The sequence below is a fragment of the Sceloporus occidentalis genome, unplaced genomic scaffold, assembly GCF_023333645.1.
Source record: "Sceloporus occidentalis isolate IW3139 unplaced genomic scaffold, rSceOcc1.0.p SCAF_10, whole genome shotgun sequence".
Lineage (NCBI taxonomy): Eukaryota > Metazoa > Chordata > Lepidosauria > Squamata > Phrynosomatidae > Sceloporus > Sceloporus occidentalis.
The window spans coordinates 14,708,341-14,730,945 of NW_028316990.1; the positions used below are offsets into that span (position 1 = coordinate 14,708,341).

The following is a 22,605-nucleotide window of genomic DNA, read 5'->3' on the forward strand; positions in this document are numbered from 1 at the left end:
TTTTCTCCCATCACCGGATAGAGACAGGCAAGAAGAACAAGGCTCACAATAGCAAATAAAAAACTTTGTTGCCTCCCCCCACTCAGCCATCTTAGGAACTATTTCTTCTCCCTGCTTGCGCAGAGCTATCTAATCGGTCGTTCCTGTTCTCTTTGGCTCACTTTATCTGACTTTTCCCAATATAATTCTGTTTCTCTCTTTTTTCGTTCCACTTTCCCCCACTACAGACACTCTAGCAAGGTTGTAGAGACCATCCTTGTGTCTAGGTGTTCCTCTGCCAAGAGGATATACAGTCATCCCTCCATATTTGCGGCTTTGATATTTGTGGATTTGATTATTCACGGATTTCATTAATATGTTCTCTCTAGGACTGTCTAGGTCTTCTAGTGCAACTCTGTGGTCAACTTTAAAAGTTGCACTGAAAAACCATTTGTAGCTACTCCAGTGCCATTCTATGGTCAGTGTATGTTGGACATTGACCACAGAGTTGCACTGGAGGACCTAGAGATTCCTAGAGAGGTGTCCTCTCAGGTAAAAACAGGGTTTTTGTTTTTTGCGTTTTTTCCATATTCACAGGGGTCTTGTTCCCCTAACCCTAGCAAATATGGAGGGACAACTGTAGGAGTAGTTTACTGTTCTGCTTAAGCATACATTTTGCATAGTGGAGCCTGGCATCCCATATTCAGGCTTCAGTTTTGATGATTGGAAAGGTAATTGATCTCAAAATCCAGTGCTTTTAGAACAGGTAAGAGTCCTTTATTAGTGCAATGGCAGTGTATGTTAGTAAAAAAAGACAGCAATGCATAAGCAAAATTATATAAAGAATGAAGAATGACAAGAGTGGTAGAACTCTTACATTGTTCAAAGGAAGGAGCTAACCTTGACTCTTTCATTATAGAAGCATCTCTTCATTGTTCCCTGAACATGCCAAACATTACTTTGGCATCAGCGGAGACAGCAGTCCTCTCAGTGTGACGCTGGCAGTGATGTCTACAGAACAGGCAGTGATATATTGAGGGGTGGCTTTGAAGGAAGAAAAGCCAATGGATGTGGACTGGCAGTTGAATGTAGCTATCTCTTGTCTACAGAGAAGTCCCAAATAATTAAAGCAGGGCTCAGCATAATTACTCTGGCTGTGTACATTTTACACTAATAGTAGCTACCTTAAATAGCAGACACTGTTTTGCTTATTGTTGATGGTTTCTGCCACTGCTATATTTTACCTTGCACCAGAAAATTTATTTCAGGTACAAGATGAAGTTCCGTATTGAACTTGGGCTCTGGGGTGATGGTAGCCTTGCTCAATGGCCTGCTCTAGCAAGGAGGGTTTCTGAGGCTCACAATCTTGTGCAAAGGACTGGTTGATTTATAGAACCACCAACTGGCCAAGGAACAACCAAGACAGAAGCTGTTTCCCAAGGATACTTTGTCATTCGCAACAGGAGCTGGCAGGGGGAGTGAGGAGAGCCATGTTGATTATCCATAACTCTGGGTCTACATTGTGCCTCAGAGAGTAATGGAAAGGTCTGCTCCACCCACAAAACGAGACTGAATGCTAGTCTGACTCTGTGGTGGCAGGTATGATTGGAAATGTTCCACATCCGTCATGCTAATCTTGCTGCACATGGAGACATCCAAACCTTTTAGTTGCTGGCACTCTTGACCAACAGCCTTCAGAGTCCTGCAAGAGAAAATCCAGTCATTTGGTGCTCATTATCCCTTTGTCCCCAACATTACCCTGGCTTTGCAGCAGTTACAAAAGTGTAACCGCTACTCGCATCATTTCCTCCATCTGCTAATAGGACCCATGCTCGCAACCTTTGGATTATGCCTTGCTTCTTACCGGGGTGTTAACTGATTACAGCCGGAAACAACAAGATGTTGAAGTCTGTGTAGACAGCCAGCTGCCTCCACAAAGCCCTTATCGGTCAGGTTCACACAGTGACTCAGGGACAAGTGTTCCAAGCTTCGGCAGTTGCGAGCAATGGCTAGAAGGCTATTGTCTGTGATGTTGGGAATGAGGCTGAGGGACAGGTGTCGGAGCTCAGGGAAGCAGATCACCTGGGAGGGAAAGACAGAACATTGATGCCAGAGAAAACAAACTAATGGTGGGCCCTCAGGCACGGTGAAGGAGGATACCTGAAGGAGCATGTTGCCAACTAATGAAAAGCCTTCTGCTTTGAACTGACCGTGTCCCCATTCATTCAGAACTAAGCCAGATGTTCAGATATAAATTAATGCAAGGATAGCGGTGATGCATTTGCAGCAGAGGGAGAGGTCTTTTTTGAGGCATAGTGGGACCAAAGTGCATGTTTTGTAGTGGAACGGTAACAAGTTACAGGCTTTCTGCAATATACCATTCCAGACTGGAGGGAGAATGCATGTGAAAACCTCCTCCTGTGGAGAAAAAAAATCCAACAAAAAAGAGGCTGGTTAGAGTAAACGTTCAGATTCATTTGCTCTAGTAAGCAACCTTTTAACAAACAGGGAGTTTGAATTTGGCCCTTCCAAGTGCTCTCCACCTGCAGTCTCTCCATCTGGCATAGCAATAGTAATAACAGCTTCATTTATATACTACTACATACTGCCTAAGCAGTCTGTAAGCACTTTACAACAATAAGCTAATTGCCCCCAACAAGCTGGGTACTCATTTTAGCGACCTCGGAAAGATGCTGAGTTGAGCCTGAGCCCCTGGCTAGTATTGAACACACAAACTTATGTTTTTTGTGAGTGAGTGGCTGCAGTACAGGCATTAAACCACTGTGCCACCAGGGCTTCAGTTGCATGTGAAGTGGTAGGTATAGTACCCACAAACTGTTAGTCTGAAAATGTAGTCCAGATATGAGTGCAGTATTTTTAAAATCTCACTTTGATCATATCACTCTTCATTACTGAGGTTTCAGAACATTTCAACTGGGCCATGAGTGTGCAGTTTCAAGTTTTCCCTCCCCTCAACCTAGTTGCATATCCTGTCCTGACTTTCTTTTCATCCCCCCTTTTTTTGCTTCTTTGGCTGCAGCAAACTTCCGTTCTGTGCCCCAAATTGCTTCCCCTTCCTTTATAACCTGCTTTCTTTAAAAAAGGGTGTTCTAAACTCCACTTATCTAACCACTGCTTCACTTTCCACCATCTTGCAGACATCCCCTTGACTCATTGCTAAAGTAAGGCATCCTCTCACTACCATCAGCTCATTTGCTTAATGTCAGTCATCACTGCAGTATTATATTGCTTGTTTATTTTGTCCTTTCCATGTTTCATGAATGCTTAGGATAGAATCTGGTTGGTTCACTATGCTGGCAGTTGCACTTCTTGCAGACTTGTGCAATAGTGGCAAGGGAAGGCAGACAATTGCCAAAATTCTGTTAGAGACATGTGTGTAAGTAAGTATGGCTTATGCATGTGTATTTTGGATGGAGCACAATGTGCTATTCTATAGCCTTTTGTGCAACATTTCCCCAGTGCAGATGTCAAGCTGAAGGAGGGGCCACTGCTCCTTAGCGATTGAGAGGGGAGGAAAGGGGAGGCAGTTTAGACAATGTAGACCTGAGGCTAAGAAGTTCTTAGGAAAGCATAGTTAGGAAGAGCACATTTCTGCTAATTTAAAGCTAGACTCTTAACAGGCTAGGCTTGGATATTTTGGTATTCAATGTTTTTGTTTTCTTAGCAAGGGCTGAAGCCTTAGGAAACTTAAATTACCCCACACAAATGCAGTGTGCAAACCTTGGCTATGCTCATGTCCGTCAGCTTCCCACATGCTGTGAGGTCAAGTTCTTGCAAACGGGTCAGGGCATTCAACGAGGCTTGGTGCTTTTCTTGGACCGCTTGCTTGGTAAGGTCATTGAGAATCTGACCATCTTGCTCCAGATCTTGTGGAGGTGGCTGGAAGAAGCCCATATTGCCAAAGTTCCTGCTGAACTTTGGGCCTGCATCCTTCTGTCAAGGCAACAGAATATTAAAAAAAATTATTTTAGAAAATACATAGAATAGAGCATTTAACTTAAAAACAAAAAAGCCCAATATAATTTATAATACAAATTTGTAGTAAAATATAATAAAACTAATCTTAAAAAAAAACACTGAAACAAAACAAAAAATGTTGTACATTTTCCTCCCTAGGTAGACTCCCAGCCCACAATAAAGCTGTTGGGAAACTTTTCTCCTGGCAGAGAGGAAATTAATGCACTGAATTAGGAGAGAGCCGATTCTCATTACGGACTTCTTTGAAAACAGGGTGGAAAATATTCTTATTTTCTCTAGCACCTCCATGATATAATTACCATTAACACTGTGGCTAGGGATGTACTATTTCACTATGTTTCTTGTTGCATGGAGGAGGGAGAAATGTTCTTCCTCTTGCAAGAAAGTATTTCCAGCTCTAATTCTGATTGCACAGTTTTTCTTCTCCTCACTATTTCACAGTTGCCAAAAAAGCACATGTGTTTTTCCCACCTCTGTAGCACGTTCGCGGTCCTCTTTGGGTTCCTCAACCCCCAATAGGCCCCAGTCAGTCAGTTCTTTGCACCAGGCCAAACGCAGGACTGTCAAGAGCAAGAGGTGAGAAGCAATAGCTTGGATACTTCTGTTGCCAAGAGAGACACAGGACGAGAGATCCAGAACACGAAGGCTCTTACTCAGGGCTTCAGCTAGTGAGAGGATTGAACTTTCCTGTGGAAGGAGAAAAAAAACAAAACAAGCTGTTCCATTTCTTCTGTTTAGTTCAATGTACTTGATCCTGAGGGCTTGTGGGATGGGTCAGTACTTTCAAAACCAATTGCCTTTGTTTTATATCAAGGCAGAATCTGACCCATCTAGACCAGTTCTGTACACTTGGAATGGCAGAAATGGGACAGAGGACTAGGCACACCACTTTGAGCCTTTTGGTCAAAAGGTAGGATATGGTCATACATTCACCCTATCAGACTTAAAACAGGGCCAGGGAAGTTGCAGCCCTGCTTTTGATTGCAACATCCATCATCTCTGACCACTGGCTATACTGGTTGGTTGATGGGAACTGCTGTCCAATAACATCTGAAATCTACCCATAGTAATTTGCCCTGGAATTTACCCGTAGTAAAGAGCAGAAGGCAGCATTCAGGGAGACCAGTTTGGGCTGTTTCTTGACAGCACTAAAAGCTTTCACCAATTCAATACAGCTCACAAGACTGCATTCAGAGACATCCAAGTGTTGGAGATGCTTCAATTGCGAAATCCTTTGAAAGCCAGCTTCAGTTACACGTGGGAGCTTCCCCAAACGCAGGCATTGGAGGGCTGGGAGCCTGGAGCAGATGGTCAAAACAGCCTGGTCAGACAGCTCAGAGCAACCACTCAAGTCCAAGGTGGTTAAGTGAGACTGGTGCTGACATAAGATGCTTACAGTCTCATTTGTCAGATCTCGGCAGTTCTGCAGCACCATCCCTTCCAGGCACAGGTTTTCCACTTGGGCCAGAGACTTCATTGCCTGGCTTGAAATGCTGGTCCCACTCAAGTCCAAAACTTTCATGCTGCTGGATTTCTCCCGAAGGAACTGCAGGAGGTTGCGGAAGGACAGCAGAACCGAAGAGTTGTAGTTGTTGGAGCCATAGTAAGCATCAAACTCAAAGGCAATGTGGCAGCGAGCAAGGGTGAGCATGGTCAGGCATGGAGAGCAACTGGTCAAGCGATTGAAGGTAAGGTCAGACAAGTATCGCACACCAGACAAGTTCAGCTCCTGCAAGTTGCTCAGAGTCTTACGGACTTGCAGGCAAGTCTCTTCTTTGGCGAGCAAGGCCCCTGACATAAAGAGACTGTTGCATCCAGTTAGATCCAAGGCTCTGAGGCATGGACAGGCCAAGAGGAGCTCCTCAAAGCTAGTTTCTGTCAGGCTGCTCCCATGGAGGCACAAGCTGCGCAGATGTGGCCCCAGGTAGCGAGCAACGTACTTGATGACATCCCGAGAAGTGGTAGAGCCATCCAGGTTTGCCATCTTGACATTGCACACATGCCTTTGGCCCAAAGTCTTGATGGTCCTGAGTGAGGTGGAGCTAGCAGGAATGTTGTAGAAGAGGTTCTCCTAAATTGAACAGGGGTGGGATTGTTATTAGGGTAATCATTTATATCCTGTCCTTTCCCCAATAATGGGGCTCAATGTGGCTTTCTAATTATTAAAACTTATTAAAATTGTAGATGACACCAAATTAGAGGACTAGCTAACACCCCAAAGCACAGGGTTAGAATTAGCATTAGGGTTGTTATAAATTTGAACAACCTGAAGGTACACAACAACAACAATGTCTAAATTCACATCCTTGAAGACACTATTGAACCTTCTACAGGGGAAAAAAGTAAATAACAGAACAGATAGCTGTGTTGCGCCTGCCTTTCTCCTTCCCCCCCTGCAGTGAGTCTGCCAACATCTTTGGGAAGGATTTAGATTAGAATAAAACAATATTGATCATCTGATTGATCAATCCAATTGCAAATCTCTTGCATCATGTGTGCTTTGGCCCTTGGGTATATTGAATGTTCCAGCTCCACTGCTCTTCCGTGATAACCCACTTTTAATAGTTGATCACTTTGTAGAGGGATCAGTCCTACTGCATTCAATAAGAGAAGCAGGTTGGTTGGTCATCATAGCATGGTGCAACACTACTGCTAAATCACTATGATTCTAATTATTCTAATACTGTACCATAAAGTTTCCTACTTTATGTGATCTCTTTATGGATTCTCCATTTAGTCCTCTGGCATCACTGTAAGATCATAGAAAGTTTCACCTCTTAATTTGAAATAATCAGAGTCAGTTATTATATCCAAACAGAAGGATATCTGGCTAGTGTGAGCTATGGTTTGTTAACAAGCCAGGTTATTATATTGAACCTTGGCTTGTTAGCAAATCACTGTTTAAACACTTTCTCATAAGGAGACACTCTTGCGGGTTCAAATCAGGAAACAAAACTTTGATGTTTCCTCATAGCCATCCTCAAAAAGAGTATGTGATCCTCCAAGGCTACAAAATTCCCAGCTTCTCATTCACATAAAGTAGTGTTCAGCTTTATGTCTGATGGAGATCTACAACTTTCCAGCAGAGCAGCCACACAGAAATACAGAAATCTTGAGTAATCTGGCAAGACAAGAGTTTCTTACCTGGCGAAGGGAATCCTGGGCTGCCAAGTACCAGGTTTGGTTCACCAGAGAGGCCTCTTTCCTGTCGGGGATTGGCAGGAAGCCTAAAATGTAAGTGATAATCTGAAAAAGAAAGAAAGAAACTGAAGAGGAAAACTGACAAGAGTGATTTGACCCTCTGTCACCAACTCACTGGGCAAAGACTGAAAGAGGCAAACAGATCAAAAGGCGGGGAGAAAAGGAGCGACTCTACCCACTTTTTGACTTCAGTCCCACCCACGGTCAGCATGTGGCCCCCAAGACATTGCCTTCAAATTATGAGAGGAACTGGGACTCTCAACAGGAAAAAAGAAGATTTTTACATCATGGATTTAAAGTAAGGAGGCTTAGAGCACCAAGAAAACCTGAGTAAGAACTGTGGATCCACATCAAGATTTCCACGTTATTTCCAGAACATGCATGGATACTTATTGCAGTATATACTCAACTATAAGTCAACCTCATGAATAAGTTGAAGGCAGGTTTGGGGGGCTAAAATTATGGATTTTATGATAGGAGTCGAGGGTATAATTTAGGGGCCTGTGACAAAGGATCTATAGGATGAAGGAAAGGAAAATGATGCCAAAGAACTTAACACAATTCCAGCAGGCAGGCATAACTGTTTGTGCTCATGCTAAAGGCAGGATAGATGAAAAAGCGGACAGCAGAGGATTAACTGGGGCTGACCCTGACAAATTGGGACAGTTAGCATTGAGGAAGAGGAGAACTTGTGAAATTCAATGCCAAAAGTTGGAGTAAGGGAAGTGCTATTCATTGCTCTGCTTCAGAAAGTACCTTGGGCTCTGTCTTTTCTTTCTCTTTCACATCCCTCTTCTTCTTCAGCCACGTTTCGCCTATGACAAGCGTAAGAGTCTTGTAAGCCTCCAAATGCTGAAGTGCAGCTCCCAGCAGTCATCTCTGTGAACTATGCTGGCTAGGTCTGTTGGGAGTCGCAGTCCAACAAAAGGCCATGTAATCCTCACCCCTGGCCTAAACAAAGGTCATTTAGACCTAGAAGGACTTCCTAGATATGTTTACACCAAATAAAAAAGCCACCATAAATTTGTGTTTAAAAAGCCTGTCCCTTCCCAGGCGCTGTGTTGCTGGTCTGCCTTTGTGTACAAAGATTATGTTTTGTATGTTGTGTGATTTATCTTCTAGAAGTCTGTCTAAGGCTTAGCCAGAGGAAGCCACAACCTGAATGAGGAAGCATGGGGAGAGCTCAGAGAAGGGGGTAGCGCATAGTTTTTTTGGTGGGGTTTTTGGGCTCTGCAGCCATGTTCTAGGAGAGTTTATTCCTGACGTTTTGCCAGCATCTGGGGCTGGCATCTTCAGATGCTGGCAAAACGCCAGGCATAAACTCTTCTAGAACATGGCCACAGAGCCCCAAAACCCCACAAAAAACTATGGATGCCGGTCATGAAAGCCTTTGACTTCACAAAGATTTACGTTTATGATTCATGTGCTGGTGGTTCTTCAATACGATGTACATGAAGCTGCCTTTGGAGACTCTTCAAAAACATCCATATTTTGGAAGTCTGGCATTATAGCTGTCAGACATTTGACAGAGCTGGACATCTGGAAACATGTAAGACTGGTTTTTAAACTTCTTCATCCATCACCAAGCATCTATAGCTATAGTATATACTCGCCTATAAGTGGAAAAATGTATGCCCAGACAGACATTGACCTAAAAGCCATGGGCCAACTTATACACAGGGCAATATGGCAATAGGCTTGATCCTCAAGCCTTGTCCGCAGCCCAGCTGCCCTTTGATGGCGAAGAAGGGATACCCAAGACTTATCCGTGGGTCATATCAAAACCACTAATTTTGGTGCCCAAACCTGCCCTCTACTTAAACATGATGTCGACTTATAGTTGCACGTATATGGTATCTTTTGAACCCCATTTTATTTTCCTATTCTTTTAATTGCTGTAGACCAGCAGCAATCGTAGTGACCCCCCCCCCCAAAGCCTATTTCTTGGTAAACTAATGCACTCATCGAGTTGGAAGAGAGCGCAAGGGCCCCGTTCTGCCATGCAGGAACTCTCTCTCAGTGAAAGCATCCTGCCTCTGTTCAAAGACCCCCAAAGAAGGAGACTCCGCCACTTTCCAAGGAAGGAGTGTCCTCCACAGTCGAGCAGCCCTTACTCTCAGGAAGTTCTCTTTCCCTTTCCCTTGCATCCATTGCTCCATTGTGTCCCAGTCTCTGGAGCAGCAGAAAACAAGCTTGCTCCCTCCTCAAGTATTTCAGCAGGGCTTCTCTGCTCCAGGCTAAACACCCCCAGCAAAGCCCTGGGCCTTTCCTCAGAGGGCTCCATGGTCTCCTCCTCCTCTTCTTCCCAGGGTTTGTTTCTTCAGGGCCCAGGGCTGCTCCTCTGCCTCGCCTGCTGCCCTGGCCTTTCAGCCACAGCAGGAGGAGGAGGAGGAGGAGGAGGGCTGGCTGCCTCCTTCGGCGCCGTCCTTGGGAAGAGTCCTGCTTAGGATGGAGCCCAACCGAAGCAGAAATACAAAGCGGGGGGAGAAGGATCAGGGCCTGCAGACAGGGACGTCCTCGGAAGGTGAGCCAGGCTGCGTCTGTGCTTCAGAAATAACCCGCTTCGAGAGCGCTTTAGCTGCCCTGGCTCAGCGCTAGGGAATCCTGGGAGCTGTAGTTTATTGTGCCCTCGGAGCTCTCTGTCTCACAAAAGTACAGCTCCCAGGATTCATTCCCTAGCGCTGACCCGGGGCAGCTAAAGCGCTCTCGAAGCGGGTTATCTCTGCAGTGCGGATGTCAAAAGAGGGGCCTCGCTTACCTCCACCGGCAGCGCCTCCATCCCTCTCCAAGGAGCCAAAGCCGCCAATCCCTCGCCTCAGAGAGGCCCAGCTCCTCCTCCTCTGCCCTCCTTTCCCCTTTATCAGCAGCTTCCTCCCGCTGCCATGGCCACGGCGCGGGGCTTTCTGGGAAGTGTAGTCCCTCGGGAGGGAAAAGGCTGCGCGCGTCTCCTCCTGATGACGTCACTGCGTCCGCGCCGGAAGTCTTTCCCTGTGCTGCTGCTGAGCCTGAGTGGCTTTGGCTGCAGCTGAAGAGAGTCCCTTCCTTTCATCTCTTATTACTCTTCAAGATTGAAACAGGTTGCTGGGTATTGTTATTGTTGTTGTTGTTGTTGTTGTTGTTATACTTTATTATTATTATTCTTTATTATTATAATACTTTATTGTACTTTGTTATTTTATATTGCCTAATTGCGGTAAATGGTTTATTGTTGTTATTATTATTATTATACTTTATTATTTTATAGTGTATAATTATGTTAAATATTTTATTATTATTATTATACTTTATTGTACTTTATTATTTTATATTGCCTAATTGAGTTAAATGTATTATTGTTATTATTATTATACTTTATTATTTTATATTGCCTAATTATGTTAAATATTTTGTTATTATTATTTTACTTTATTTTTTATTTTGTATAACTTAAATATTTTTATTATACTTTATTATTTTATATTGCCTAATTATGTTTAATGTATTATTATTATTATTATACTTTATTGTACTTTATTATTTTATATTGCCTAATTGTGTTAAATGTTTTGCTATTATTGTTATTTTACTTTATTTTTTATTTCGTATAACTGTTAAATATTTTTATTATTATAATTTATTATTTTATAATATATAATTATTTTGAATATTTTATTGTTATACATTATTATTTTCTGTATAATTCTCTTAAATATTTTATTATTGTTGTTATTATTATTATATTTTGTATAACTCTCTTAAATATTTTTATTGTTATACTTTATTATTTTACATTGCCTAATTATGATACATGTTTTATTATTATACAGTACTTTATTGTACTTTATTACTTTATAGTGTATAATTATGTTAAATATTTTATTTTATTTTATTTTTTATTAATTAAAACAAAAACAATAGAAACTTGACAAAGAAAAACATACAAAAAATATCTGTATATACATCTGTATATATTAATGATCTTCAATATATCTCGAACATTACACATTTTATCGATATCTATTCATAAAATACTTCACATCAGTTTTTCTCTTCTTTTAACTTCCTAATACGCTGATCCTCTCCACTGATCATCTCTTCTTTACTGAACTCTTACAAATATCTAGATTCCATTACCATTCACCTTATTTATCTTTATTACTTTCTCGCCATTTTATAGCTTCTTAGAAACTTTCTGGTATTACCTACAACTCTTAGGCGCGTTACAGACTGCTGAAAAGTGGCAGCCTGCACCCGCCCCTTTCCCCGCCAGATTGGGGCCTCAGCGGTCATAGCGGCATCTGCTGAGGCCCCGATCCACCGCTTTCCAGGCCGTGGGGAAGCGGCAAAAGGCCCCTTCTCCAAGGCCTGGAAAGGGGTGTCCTTGGGGCTTCAAGCCCCAAGGACACCCCGCGGCGGCGGGGAGGAGGAAAAAGGGGCCACTTGGCCCTTTCTCCCTTGCGTCGCTGGGCGCAGCCATCTAAAGGCTGAAAAGAAAAGAAAATGTAGTCATGTAGTCACGTCCACGCCACCTCTTTTGGAGGCAGCGCATTTGTGATGCCATCATGGCGGCCCCCATGTAGATGGGGCGCCGCCATCTTGTACGTCCTCAGGACGTATTAGGCTTGGGGGCGTCAAGAAGTGACGCCCCTTTTTAAACCTAGGATGTCCTGAGGACGTCCCTTATGGCGGTTTGTAACGCGCCTGTGCTTTCTAACTAAGTCTTATTAACATTAATCTTACATTTCTGATAATCATATCTCTATTTTATCTATTTTATTATTTTATTTTGTATAATTCTGTTAAATATTTTATTATTATTATTATTATTTTGTATAACTGTTAAATATTTTTTATTCTTATACTTTATTATTTTATAGTGTATAATTATGATAAATATTTTATTATTATTATACCTTTTATAGTGTATAATTATCCTGTTCTTCCATGACTACATTTTCTTTTCTTTTCAGCCAAAAGGAAATGTGGGAACCAAAGGTAAAAAGCAGATATTTGAAAATGAATTGATAATGTTAAACTGTAGAAAGTGGGACATTTAATTCATTTATCATCAGCACTAATATTTGGAATAATTTAATTAGTAAATTATCATTTGTAAATTCAATATTTAAGGTGTAACATTAGGGAAAACTGTATGAGAATGGCATGGAAGTTGTTACTCTTGAGCATAGGGGCACATTTTGTCATTGATTCCTCCAGAAAGGGTTTTGTTTGTTGATCCTTTCCAAGTTACTTAATTCCAGCCTAAAAAAAATTCTACGTGGACTACTAAAACCATAATATGATTGTTGCTTACAAATGTTGGGGATCCAACATGTCTGGGAAAGGTTAAGAGGATGAAAGGCTGTCCTAAAGCACGAGATCTCATCTTAAAGCTTCTTCAGTTAAGTGTGTCATTCATCTCCATCTGTCCATTCTTTCCTCATCCTCCACCACCATCTCTGTGGACACTTCATTCACTTTTCAAAGGCCCTGTTTGTTGAAGGTTAATAAGGAATGAGGCATTCTTTGGATTGGGGAGAGGAGGAATCCACCCAACTTGGGTTTTCTCTCATCACCGGATAGAGACAGGCAGGAAGAACAGGGCTCACAATAGCAAATAAAAAACTTTGTTGCCTCCCCCCACTCAGCCATCTTAGGAACTATTTCTTCTCCCTGCTTGCGCAGAGCTATCTAATCGGTCATTCCTGTTCTCTTTGGCTCTTTGGTTATAGGAGTAATATATTGTTCTGCTTGAGCATACATTTTGTATAGTGGAGCCTGGGGTCCCAAATTTAGCCTTCAGTTTTGATGATCGGAAAGGTAATTGATCTCAAAATCCAGTGCTTTTAAAACAACTGAGAATCCTTTATTAGTGCAATGGCAGTACATGTCAGTAAAAAGAAGACAGAAAAGGCCTGGTTGATTTATACAGCCACCAACTGGCCAAAGAACAACCAAGACAGAAGCCGTTTCCCAAGGATACTTAAGTCATTCACAGCAGGTGCTTTCAGGGGGAGTGGGGATAGCCAAATTGATTATCTTTAACTCTGGGTTTACGCTGTGCCAGAGAGTAAAGGAAAGGTTTGTTCCACGCACAAAACGAGACTGAATGCTAGCCTGACTCTGTGGTGGGAGATGTGGTTGGAAATGTTCCACATCCTTCATGGTAATCTTGCTGCACAAAGAGACATCAAAATATTTTAGTTGTTGGCACTCTTGACCAACAGCCTTCAGAGTCCTGCAAGAGAAAATCCAGTCATTTGTTGCTCATTATCCCTTTGTCCCCAGCATTACCCTGACTTTGCAGCAGTTACAAAAGTGTAACCGCTACTCACATCACTTCCTCCACCTGCTAACAGCACCCATGCTAGCAACCTTTGGACTCCGCATTGCTTCTTACCGGGGTGTTAATTGATTACAGCCAGAAACATCAAGATGTTGAAGTCTGTGCAGACAGGCAGCTACCTCCACAAAGCCCTTATCAGTCAGGTTCACACAGTAAGTCAGAGACAGGTTTTCCAAGCTTCGGCAGTTGTGAGCAATGGCTCCAAGACTGTTGTCTGTGATGTTGGGAATGAGGCTGAGGGACAGGTGTCGGAGCTCAGGGAAGCAGATCACCTGGGAGGGAAAGACAGAACATTGATGCCAGAGAAAACAAACTAATGGTGTCATTGCCCAAGTGCCATACTGTTGCACATCGCAACCATAGCGTGACAGCCATGCTGCATGCGCCGCTCTCACAGTGAATCCAATAGTGCAGCTACGACAAAATTCCCCTTCTAGGAATATGACTGCTGTGTAATGATGCAGTTATAAACTTCACAATTTTTCATTTGTTTATGATGATGTAAAGTCACAACAGGATGCCAGCCAACAACACTAAACTTTGCCACTGAGATGATGCCTAACAGAAATTGGAGAAATTACTTTTTGGACTACAACTCAGAGACCTTCTCAGCTAGCATGGCCAGTGCGCATGCTCACTGGAGGATTCTGTGCACAGTACTCTAGAAAAGTAACATCCCGAAGCTCTGGATCATAGGTGACTTTTGTGCCTTCAAGTCATTTCTGCCTTATGGTGACCCTAACATGACCCTTTCATAGGGTTTTCCTGGCAAGATTTGTTCATAGGGGGTTTCCTCTGAGGCTGAGACAGTGTGACTTGCCCAAAGTTACCCAGTAGGTTTCCATGGCCAAATGGGTATTCGAACCATGGTCTCTAGAGTCATAGTCCAATGCTCAAACCACGTCGCTATGCTGACTCTCCAGGGGTGACTGCTACTGGCAAATGGTTGGAAGATTTTTGCATTCTCTTTCCCCCTCCTTAGGTAGATAGGGAATTCATGCATGCAACCCATCTCCTCAGTTCAAACTAACTATGTGACTTAGGTCACTTCCCCTTTGGGACTAACTGACATTCTTTCAAAAATATTTTCAACTGAGCTGTTGTGTTTCCATCTTCCTGCTCTCTCAACTTTCTTTGGAAATACGGTGAGATGAATATTTCTTTTACCTGAAGTATTCACTAGGTAGATTAGGATATAGCCTCTATGTAAATATAGATTGAAGACATTAGTAAACTTTTCTTTTAAACTACATGTTTGTTGTTGTTTTTTTGGATAGTTAGACAAGAGCACATTTCTGCTACTCTGCTAATTTAAAGCTAGACCCCTAACAAACTTGGCTTTGACATTTTTGATGTTCAATATTTTTGTTTCCTTAGCAAATGCTGGAGCCTTGGGAAACATAAATTACCCCACACAAATGCAGTGTGCACACCTTGGCTATGCTCATATCAGTCAGCTTCTCACAACCCGTCAGGTCAAGCTCTTGCAAACGGGTCAGGGCACGCAAAGAGGCTTGGTGGTTTTCTTGGACAGCTTCCTTGGCAAGGTCAATGAGAATCTGACCATCTTGCTCCAGATCTTGTGGAGGTGGCTGGAAGAAGCCCATATTGCCAAAGCCTGGCAAAGCCTGTAGTCAAACAAACAAATATGTCTTTATTAGTTGGTAGAAACGGTCCTCACTAGCAGCCTAATCGCAAAAAGGAGCACATTCTAGATTCTGAGTGCCACAGTGGCAAAGGCCATCTTCCACAGCAATACCAAAGGATAGGCAATGGTAACCTAAACAAGGTCTTCCTCTCTGAATGTAAAGGCCGGAGCAGGTTAGATGGCAGAAGGAAGACTCAGAAAGTTGGAAGCAGGAGAGAGCTAATCTTGAACAATCATTTCACCCTTTGGTCAATTATGCCATAGCCTTTAGCTCTAGCATAACAGTCAGTCAGTCATAATTTATTATGGTTCACAGTCCCATAATTTAGATATCGAGTCAAGATATATACATTCTCAAAATTCCCCACAGTAAAATAAGAAGAGAGGAAGTTGCTAAATAGAACTCTGACTAACTCTAATTCGACCTCTAATTGTCTCTTTATACATAGTGGGTTTTGATCGTAGCTGCCTCAGACAGAAATTTGGCCACTACAGGAGTGACATTCAGGCATTTATCTTCCAGCAAGAGTTGTTCATAAAAAAGCTTCAATGTGCTTCTTTGTGAGTAAAGTAAGGCTCCAAACACCTAAAAGTGTCAAGGAGTGGCAATCGCCCCTTCTTTTTTGGACACACACCATCTTTTTTCAGCAGGAGAATACAGGAGGATTTGGGAAACATTTTTCCCAGCCTCTAAATGCATAAAATGAGTAACTGAATGTGACATGATGCTCCCCCCCCCCCACCTCCCTTTTAATGAACCAGTTCCTCTGCGTGAATTCATTTTTTGAAATATAAATTTGGGGCAAGAGGGTTGAGGAGTGATGCTAAACTTGCAAGGAAATTGAGCCCATGTTTCTGCCCAATTGCTCCCCCCAAATTCCTCACTGCCACTGAAGCCTCCATGATATAACTATCATTAACATTGACACCAATACAGTGTGCAGGGATGTAATGTTTCACTAAGTTACTTGTTGCAAAGAGGAATGAGTAAATTTAGAAATGTTCTTCCTCTCGCAAGAAAGTTTTTTGCTATCTGCAAATTGGGACTTATTCTATGCAAGATTCACACATGGCTCCCACCCAAAATTCTGCATAGAAATATTGTTTTCTACCCCCTCAAAACGCTTTCCTCAAAGCAAAACAATCACATGCAAATTTTGTGCAGAATAAGTCCTGAACTGGGAAGATTTTAATGATTCCAAGATTTTTCTTGTCAGGGTTTCTCTAAGCTCAAAAACATATTTTTTCAACAATTAAACAAAATATTTTTGAATATTATTTCCAGCTCTAACTCTGAATGCACAGCTTTTCTCCTCCTCACTATCTCACAGTTGCCACAAAAGCACATGTGTTTTTCCCACCTCTATAGCACATTCGTGCTCCTCTTTGGGTTCCTCAATTCCCAATAGGCCCCAGTCAGTCAGTTCTTTGCAATGGGCCAAACGCAAGACTGTCAAGAGCAAGAGGTGAGAAGCAATAGCCTGGATGCTTCTGTCGCCAAGAGACTCACAGGACGAGAGATCCAGAACACGAAGGCTCTTACTCAGGGCTTCAGCTAGTGAGAGGATTGAACTTTCCTGCGGAAGGGGAAAAAACAAAACAAGCTGTTCCATTTCTTCTGTTCAGTTCAATGTACTTGATCCTGAGGGCTTGTGGGATGGGTCAGTAACTCCCACTACCCCCAACCAGCACTGACCAGTGATAGGAGATTATGGACATGTGTAGTCTCTGTAAATCTGGAAGATCAGGGCTGTGCGCTCCAGATTAGGAGGTCAGACTTGAATGATTATGAGGTCTGAGTTCAAATCCCCATTAAGAGAGCACTAAAAGCTGACAGCTATGTTTAAATATTTGAATGGAATATGTTCCTGATGATGAGAGCTGTTTCACAGTGGAATATGCTGCCTCAGAGTGTGGTGGAGTCTCCTTCTTTGGAGGTTTTTAAAAAGAGGCTGGATGGCCATCTTTTGGGAGTGCTTTGATTGTGTATTCCTGCATGGCAGGGGTTGGACTGGATGGCCCTTGTCTCTTCCAACTCTATGATTTTAAGTGATGGACTTCATTAGGTAACCTTGTCAATCATTACCTCACCACCTAACCTATTTTATAGGGTTGCTGTGAGGATAAAATGAAATGGGACAGAGGTACACCACCTTGAGCCTTTTGGCCAAAAGGTAGGATATAGTCATACATTCCCCCATCAGACTTAAAACAGGGCCTGTTTTTGATTGCAACATACATCATCTCTGACCATTGCCTATACTGATTGTTTGATGGGAACTGGAGTCCAACAACATCTGAAATCTACCCATAGTAATTTACCCTGGAATTTACCTGTAGTAAAGAGCAACAGGCAGCATTCAAGGAGACCAATTTGGGCTGTCCCTTGACAGCATTAAAAGCTTTCACCAGTTCACTACAGCTCACAAGACTGCATTCAGAGACATCCAAGTGTTGGAGATGCTTCAATTGCGAAATCTTTTGAAAGCCAGCTTCAGTTATGCGTGGGAGCTTCCCCAGACGCAGGCATTGGAGGTATGGGAGCCTGGAGCAGATGGTCAAGACAGCCTGGTCAGACAGCTCAAAGCAACCACTCAAGTCCAAGGTGGTTAAGTGAGACTGGTGCTCACATAAGATGCTTACTGTCTCATCGGTCAGATTCTGGCAATTCTGCAGCACCATTTCTTCCAGGCACAGATGGTCCACTCGGAGCAGGGACATCATTGCCTGGCTTGAGAATGTTGTTTCACTCAAATCCAAAACTTCCATGCTGCTGGATTGCTCCCAAAGGAACAGCAGGAGTTTGCCGAAGGACAGCAGAACCGAGGAGGTGTAGTTGATGGAGTCAGTGTGAACATAAAACCCAATGTGGCAGCGAGCAAGGGTGAGCTTGGTCAGGCATGGAAAGCAACTGGTCAAGCGATTGAAGGTAAGGTCAGACAGGTATCGCACACCAGACAAGTTCAGCTCCTGCAAGTTGCTCAGAGTCTTACGGACTTGCAGGCAAGTCTCTTCTTTGGCGAGCAAGGCCCCTGACATAAAGAGACTGTTGCATCCAGTTAGATCCAAGGCTCTGAGGCATGGACAGGCCAAGAGGAGCTCCTCAAAGCTAGTTTCTGTCAGGCTGCTCCCATGGAGGCACAAGCTGCGCAGATGTGGCCCCAGGTAGCGAGCAACGTACTTGATGACATCCTGAGAAGTGGTAGAGCCATCCAGGTTTGCCATCTTGACATTGCACACATGCCTTTGGCCCAAAGTCTTGATGGTCCTGAGTGAGGTGGAGCTAGCAGGAATGTTGTAGAAGAGGTTCTCCTAAATTGAACAGGGGTGGGATTGTTATTAATCATTTATATCCTGCCCTTTCCCCAATAATGGGGCTCAATGTGGCTTTCTAATTATTAAAACCAGTACTGATTAAAAACCATATACATACACATACAAATAGCACACCATTAAAGCTCATGACTGTCCTAAAAGCCTGAAAGAGTTTACTCAATGGTAGAAGACAGCATGGAGGGAACAAGCCTACCCTTTGGGAGGAAGTTCAAATATCTACATGGCAACGATCTGGATAAAAGTTAAGGGGGAGAGAAACAACAATTACGTCACTGTGAGGGGTCTATTACAGATTCTCCCAAGCCAGACTGAGGACTTGGATGATGCCTTCCTGGGAACAGATGACTACACATTCAGAAAAGAGAAATGTTTTGTCAATAGGGGTTTTCAACTATCATGATGATAAAGTAAAATTTGGCCAAGAATATAAAGTACGTACAACAATTTTTTCACTTGCCTTGCAGACCGCTTCATTGTCCGGAAGATGGAAGAGGCAACAAAGGGACCAGCTATTTTAGATCTGATCCTAACCAACAGGGATGACCTGGTTAATGGGGTGGAAGTGGCAGGATCCTTAGGTGGGAGTGACCATGTTCTCCTAGAGTTGGTTATACAATGGAAAATGGGAAGCCAAACATCGTCAGACATATATTCTAGATCTATGTATAAAGAATTGTCAGATGAGTTACGATTTAAAAGGGACATGTACACGAAGCGGGGGAATTACCAGAGGAATTTCAAACAAAATAGCCAGCATGTGTAGGGAAAGTCAAAAAAGCTAAAGCGCAGAATGAGCTGAGGCTTGTTAAGAGGTTAAAAAGAATGAAAAGTCTCCTTTTTTTGTTATATCTGAATCAAAAGGAAGAACAAGGAGATGGTAGGGCCATTCTGTGGAGAAGATGGAACAGTGCTAACGGGACAGAGAAAAGGCACAACTATTTGGACTTTCTTTGCCTCAGTCTTCTAAAAGGAAAACAGTAGTCAGTCTGGGGAAAATGGAGCAGATGATGCAGTAAGGGAAATGTAGCGCAGAGGAATCCTTGGCCACTGTAAATGAATTCAAGTCCCCAGAGCCAGATTAATTCCTGAGGGTTTCTAGGAACTGTAGTCCAAAAATACACTTTTAAAAATCTCTGGCTAAGATTCCTTGCTTCTCATTCACATAAACTAAAGTAGGGTTCAGCTTTATGTCTGATGGAGATCTACAACTTTCCAGCAGAGCAGCCACACAGAAATACAGAAATCTTGAGTAATCTGGCAAGACAAGAGTTTCTTACCTGGCGAAGGGAATCCTGGGCTGCCAAGTACCAGGTTTGGTTCACCAGAGAGGCCTCTTTCCTGTCGGGGATTGGCAGGAAGCCTAAAATGTAAGTGATAATCTGAAAAAGAAAGAAAGAAACTGAAGAGGAAAACTGACAAGAGTGATTTGACCCTCTGTCACCAACTCACTGGGCAAAGACTGAAAGAGGCAAACAGATCAAAAGGCGGGGAGAAAAGGAGCGACTCTACCCACTTTTTGACTTCAGTCCCACCCACGGTCAGCATGTGGCCCCCAAGACATTGCCTTCAAATTATGAGAGGAACTGGGACTCTCAACAGGAAAAAAGAAGATTTTTACATCATGGATTTAAAGTAAGGAGGCTTAGAGCACCAAGAAAACCTGAGTAAGAACCGTGGATCCACATCAAGATTTCCACGCTATTTCCAGAACATGCATGGATACTTACTGCAGTATATACTCAACTATAAGTCAACCTCATGAATAAGTCGAAGGCAGGTTTGGGGGGCTAAAATTATGGATTTTATGATAGGAGTCGAGGGTATAATTTAGGGGCCTGTGGCAAAGGATCTATAGGATGAAGGAAAGGAAAATGATGCCAAAGAACTTAACAGATTGCAGATTTCAGGACAGATTGCATTTTTGCCTTTCATGAAGCGATGGCTCCCTTTTTATAGGAGTTAAAGTACACCACTTACATTGACCCGTGGATAAGTCGACTCAGGTTTTTTGGGTCAGTGTTTTGAGTAAAATTTCCAGACAGTATATACCAGTGATGGTGAACCTATGGCACGCGTGCCAGAGGTGGCACTCAGATAGGGCTGCCATAATTGTCCACTTTTACCAGGGACAAAATGTAGGACAAATTCAAGACCAAACTGTAGGGCAACTGCAGGACAAAACTCAGCTCAAAATGTAGGACATTTAAGGTCCACCATTTTTCTTCAATGTCCTACATTTTGGGCTGAGTTTTGTCCTGCAGTTGTCCTACAGTTTGGTCTTGAATTTGTTCCACATTTTGTCCCTGGTAAAAGTGGACAATTATGGCAACCCTACCCTCAGAGCCTTCTCTGTGGGCACATGTGCTGTCGCCCCTGCATAGAGTTTGCCAGAGTTGGTTACTAGAAAGCCAGAGTGACATGGCACTTTGCAATAAATAAGTGGGGTCTGGGTTGCAGTTTGGGCACTCGGCCTCTAAAAGGTTCACCATCACTGGTATATAGAGTAGCTTCATAATAAATTAAAACTTACTGTTTGCAGCTAAGCCAGAGGAATTTTCTTCTCTGGAAACATAATGGAAAACCTTTTAGTCATGTTGCCCTTGTGCTTTTTCCACTCTGAGCAACAGTTAACAATTATGTGGGCAGAGGACTGTTTTCACATGGCATGCTCCTTGGTTACTAGTCATTAGGACCAGTAATTTGCCCTAATAATAAAATGATAGATAGTCTACACTGTCATAATTACAGCTGGCTTCCGAGGTTGTTATTTTTCCTGTGTTTGGCTCACAGAGAAAAGCTGTCTGTCGACATCAGGACAAACTGATTTCAGATTTTAATTAGATTTTAAGAGTCATTTGCATTGAACACAAATTCCATTTTAAGCCAGGTTACTCAGAATAAATTACAATTGAAAATATCATCCTGCTTTCCAGTTCATTTTTGAAAGGCCAGCTGTTGTGGGGACAACAACATGAATAATCTCTCCATTTCCTCCTATTCGGGGATTCTCCCATTATAGTTCAATTATGGTCACATTTTGGTTTCAGTATCCCTTTTCTGAAATGTTTGGGACTAGAAGTGTTTTGGATTCTGGATTTTTTTTTCCTTTTTTGGTTTTGGAACATTTGCATAAACATAATGAAATATTTGGGAGACGGGACTCAAATCTCAACATGAAATTCGCTTGTATATCGTATACATCAAGTTTGTGTATGTTGAACCTCCAGAAAGCTAAGATGCCACTGTCTCAGCCAAACCCACAAACAGTTTTGGATTTTGGAGTATTTCAAGATTTCGGATTTCCGAATGAGGGAAACTCAACCTGTCGTAGTCCAAGCACCTGCTGCGGGTCTCCTGTGAAAACGCAGGGGCGGCTGTATAGCAAATAAAGAAATGATATAGCTGCCCAACCAGAGGATCTGGAAAAACGGTTGTTATTGTCAGAGAAAGTGAGGAAAGACTCTTGCAGCATATTAAGTGTTTTAACAGAATTACTGTGGTTCAGTCTCATTAAGTGCATACAATCCACATACACACTAGATAGGTAGATAGAGGATAGGTAGGCAGGTAGGTATGTTTTATTCGGCCAATGACCAGCAAGATTTGAAAAGATACAAAACATGATACATAAGTGTGACAATAAACGTCAAGTGATATATACTATATATGTGTGTGTGTATATATATATACTATATACAATTCATATACACACAATATATCTCTGCTCTGACGAAGCCAAGTCCAAGGCTTTCAGGGCCTGAATCCATAATCCAGTTTGAGAGCACTTTCACTGCCTTGGCTCCAATGCTGGGGCATCCTGGGAACTGTAGTTTTGTGGGACGTTGAGCCTTCTCTGTCAGAGAGCTCTGGGGCCACAATGGACCACAGTTCCCAGGATTCCCTAGCACTGAGCCAGGGCAGTTGAAGCAGCCTCAAAGCGGGTTATTTCTGCAGTGCGGATGTCCATCCAGGGAGGCTGGCTTACTTCTACAGGCAAAGCCTCCATCCCTCTCAAAGGAGCGGCTTCAAAGGAGCCAAAGCCACCGATCCGCCTCAGAGGCCCAGCTCCTCCTTTTCCCCTTGAGAGCAGCGTCTCTCCGTTGCCAAGGCGACGGCG

The 22,605-nt window shown here is 42.8% G+C and overlaps 2 protein-coding genes across 3 annotated transcripts; both read right to left on the bottom strand.

The window, feature by feature from the left end:
* Positions 1-741: 741 nt before the first annotated feature.
* On the bottom strand, positions 742-10,074 carry LOC149305958 (putative RNA-binding protein EEED8.10). The gene is made up of 7 exons (XM_089540660.1): positions 9,938-10,074; positions 7,123-7,224; positions 5,066-6,049; positions 4,450-4,665; positions 3,721-3,933; positions 1,844-2,061; positions 742-1,681 (listed from the first exon to the last, which is right to left on the bottom strand). Exons 1-7 carry the CDS (start codon positions 9,956-9,958, stop codon positions 1,507-1,509), a joined length of 1,929 nt encoding a protein of 642 aa, XP_089396786.1. The 5' UTR covers positions 9,959-10,074; the 3' UTR covers positions 742-1,506.
* Positions 10,075-13,009: 2,935 nt separating this feature from the next.
* On the bottom strand, positions 13,010-22,584 carry LOC149305959 (uncharacterized). 2 transcript variants are annotated; one of them, XM_089540965.1, is made up of 7 exons: positions 22,474-22,584; positions 19,766-19,867; positions 17,487-18,464; positions 16,514-16,729; positions 14,938-15,132; positions 13,559-13,776; positions 13,010-13,396 (listed from the first exon to the last, which is right to left on the bottom strand). In XM_089540965.1, the coding sequence occupies exons 1-7, from the start codon at positions 22,492-22,494 to the stop codon at positions 13,147-13,149; spliced, it is 1,980 nt and encodes a 659-aa protein (XP_089397091.1). In that variant the 5' UTR covers positions 22,495-22,584; the 3' UTR covers positions 13,010-13,146. The 2 variants fall into 2 exon arrangements, with proteins under 2 accessions (XP_089397091.1, XP_089397092.1); XM_089540966.1 differs by lacking the exon at positions 22,474-22,584 and adding an exon at positions 18,946-19,086 and having other exon boundaries at positions 19,766-19,847.
* Between the last annotated feature and the right edge of the window lie 21 nt (positions 22,585-22,605).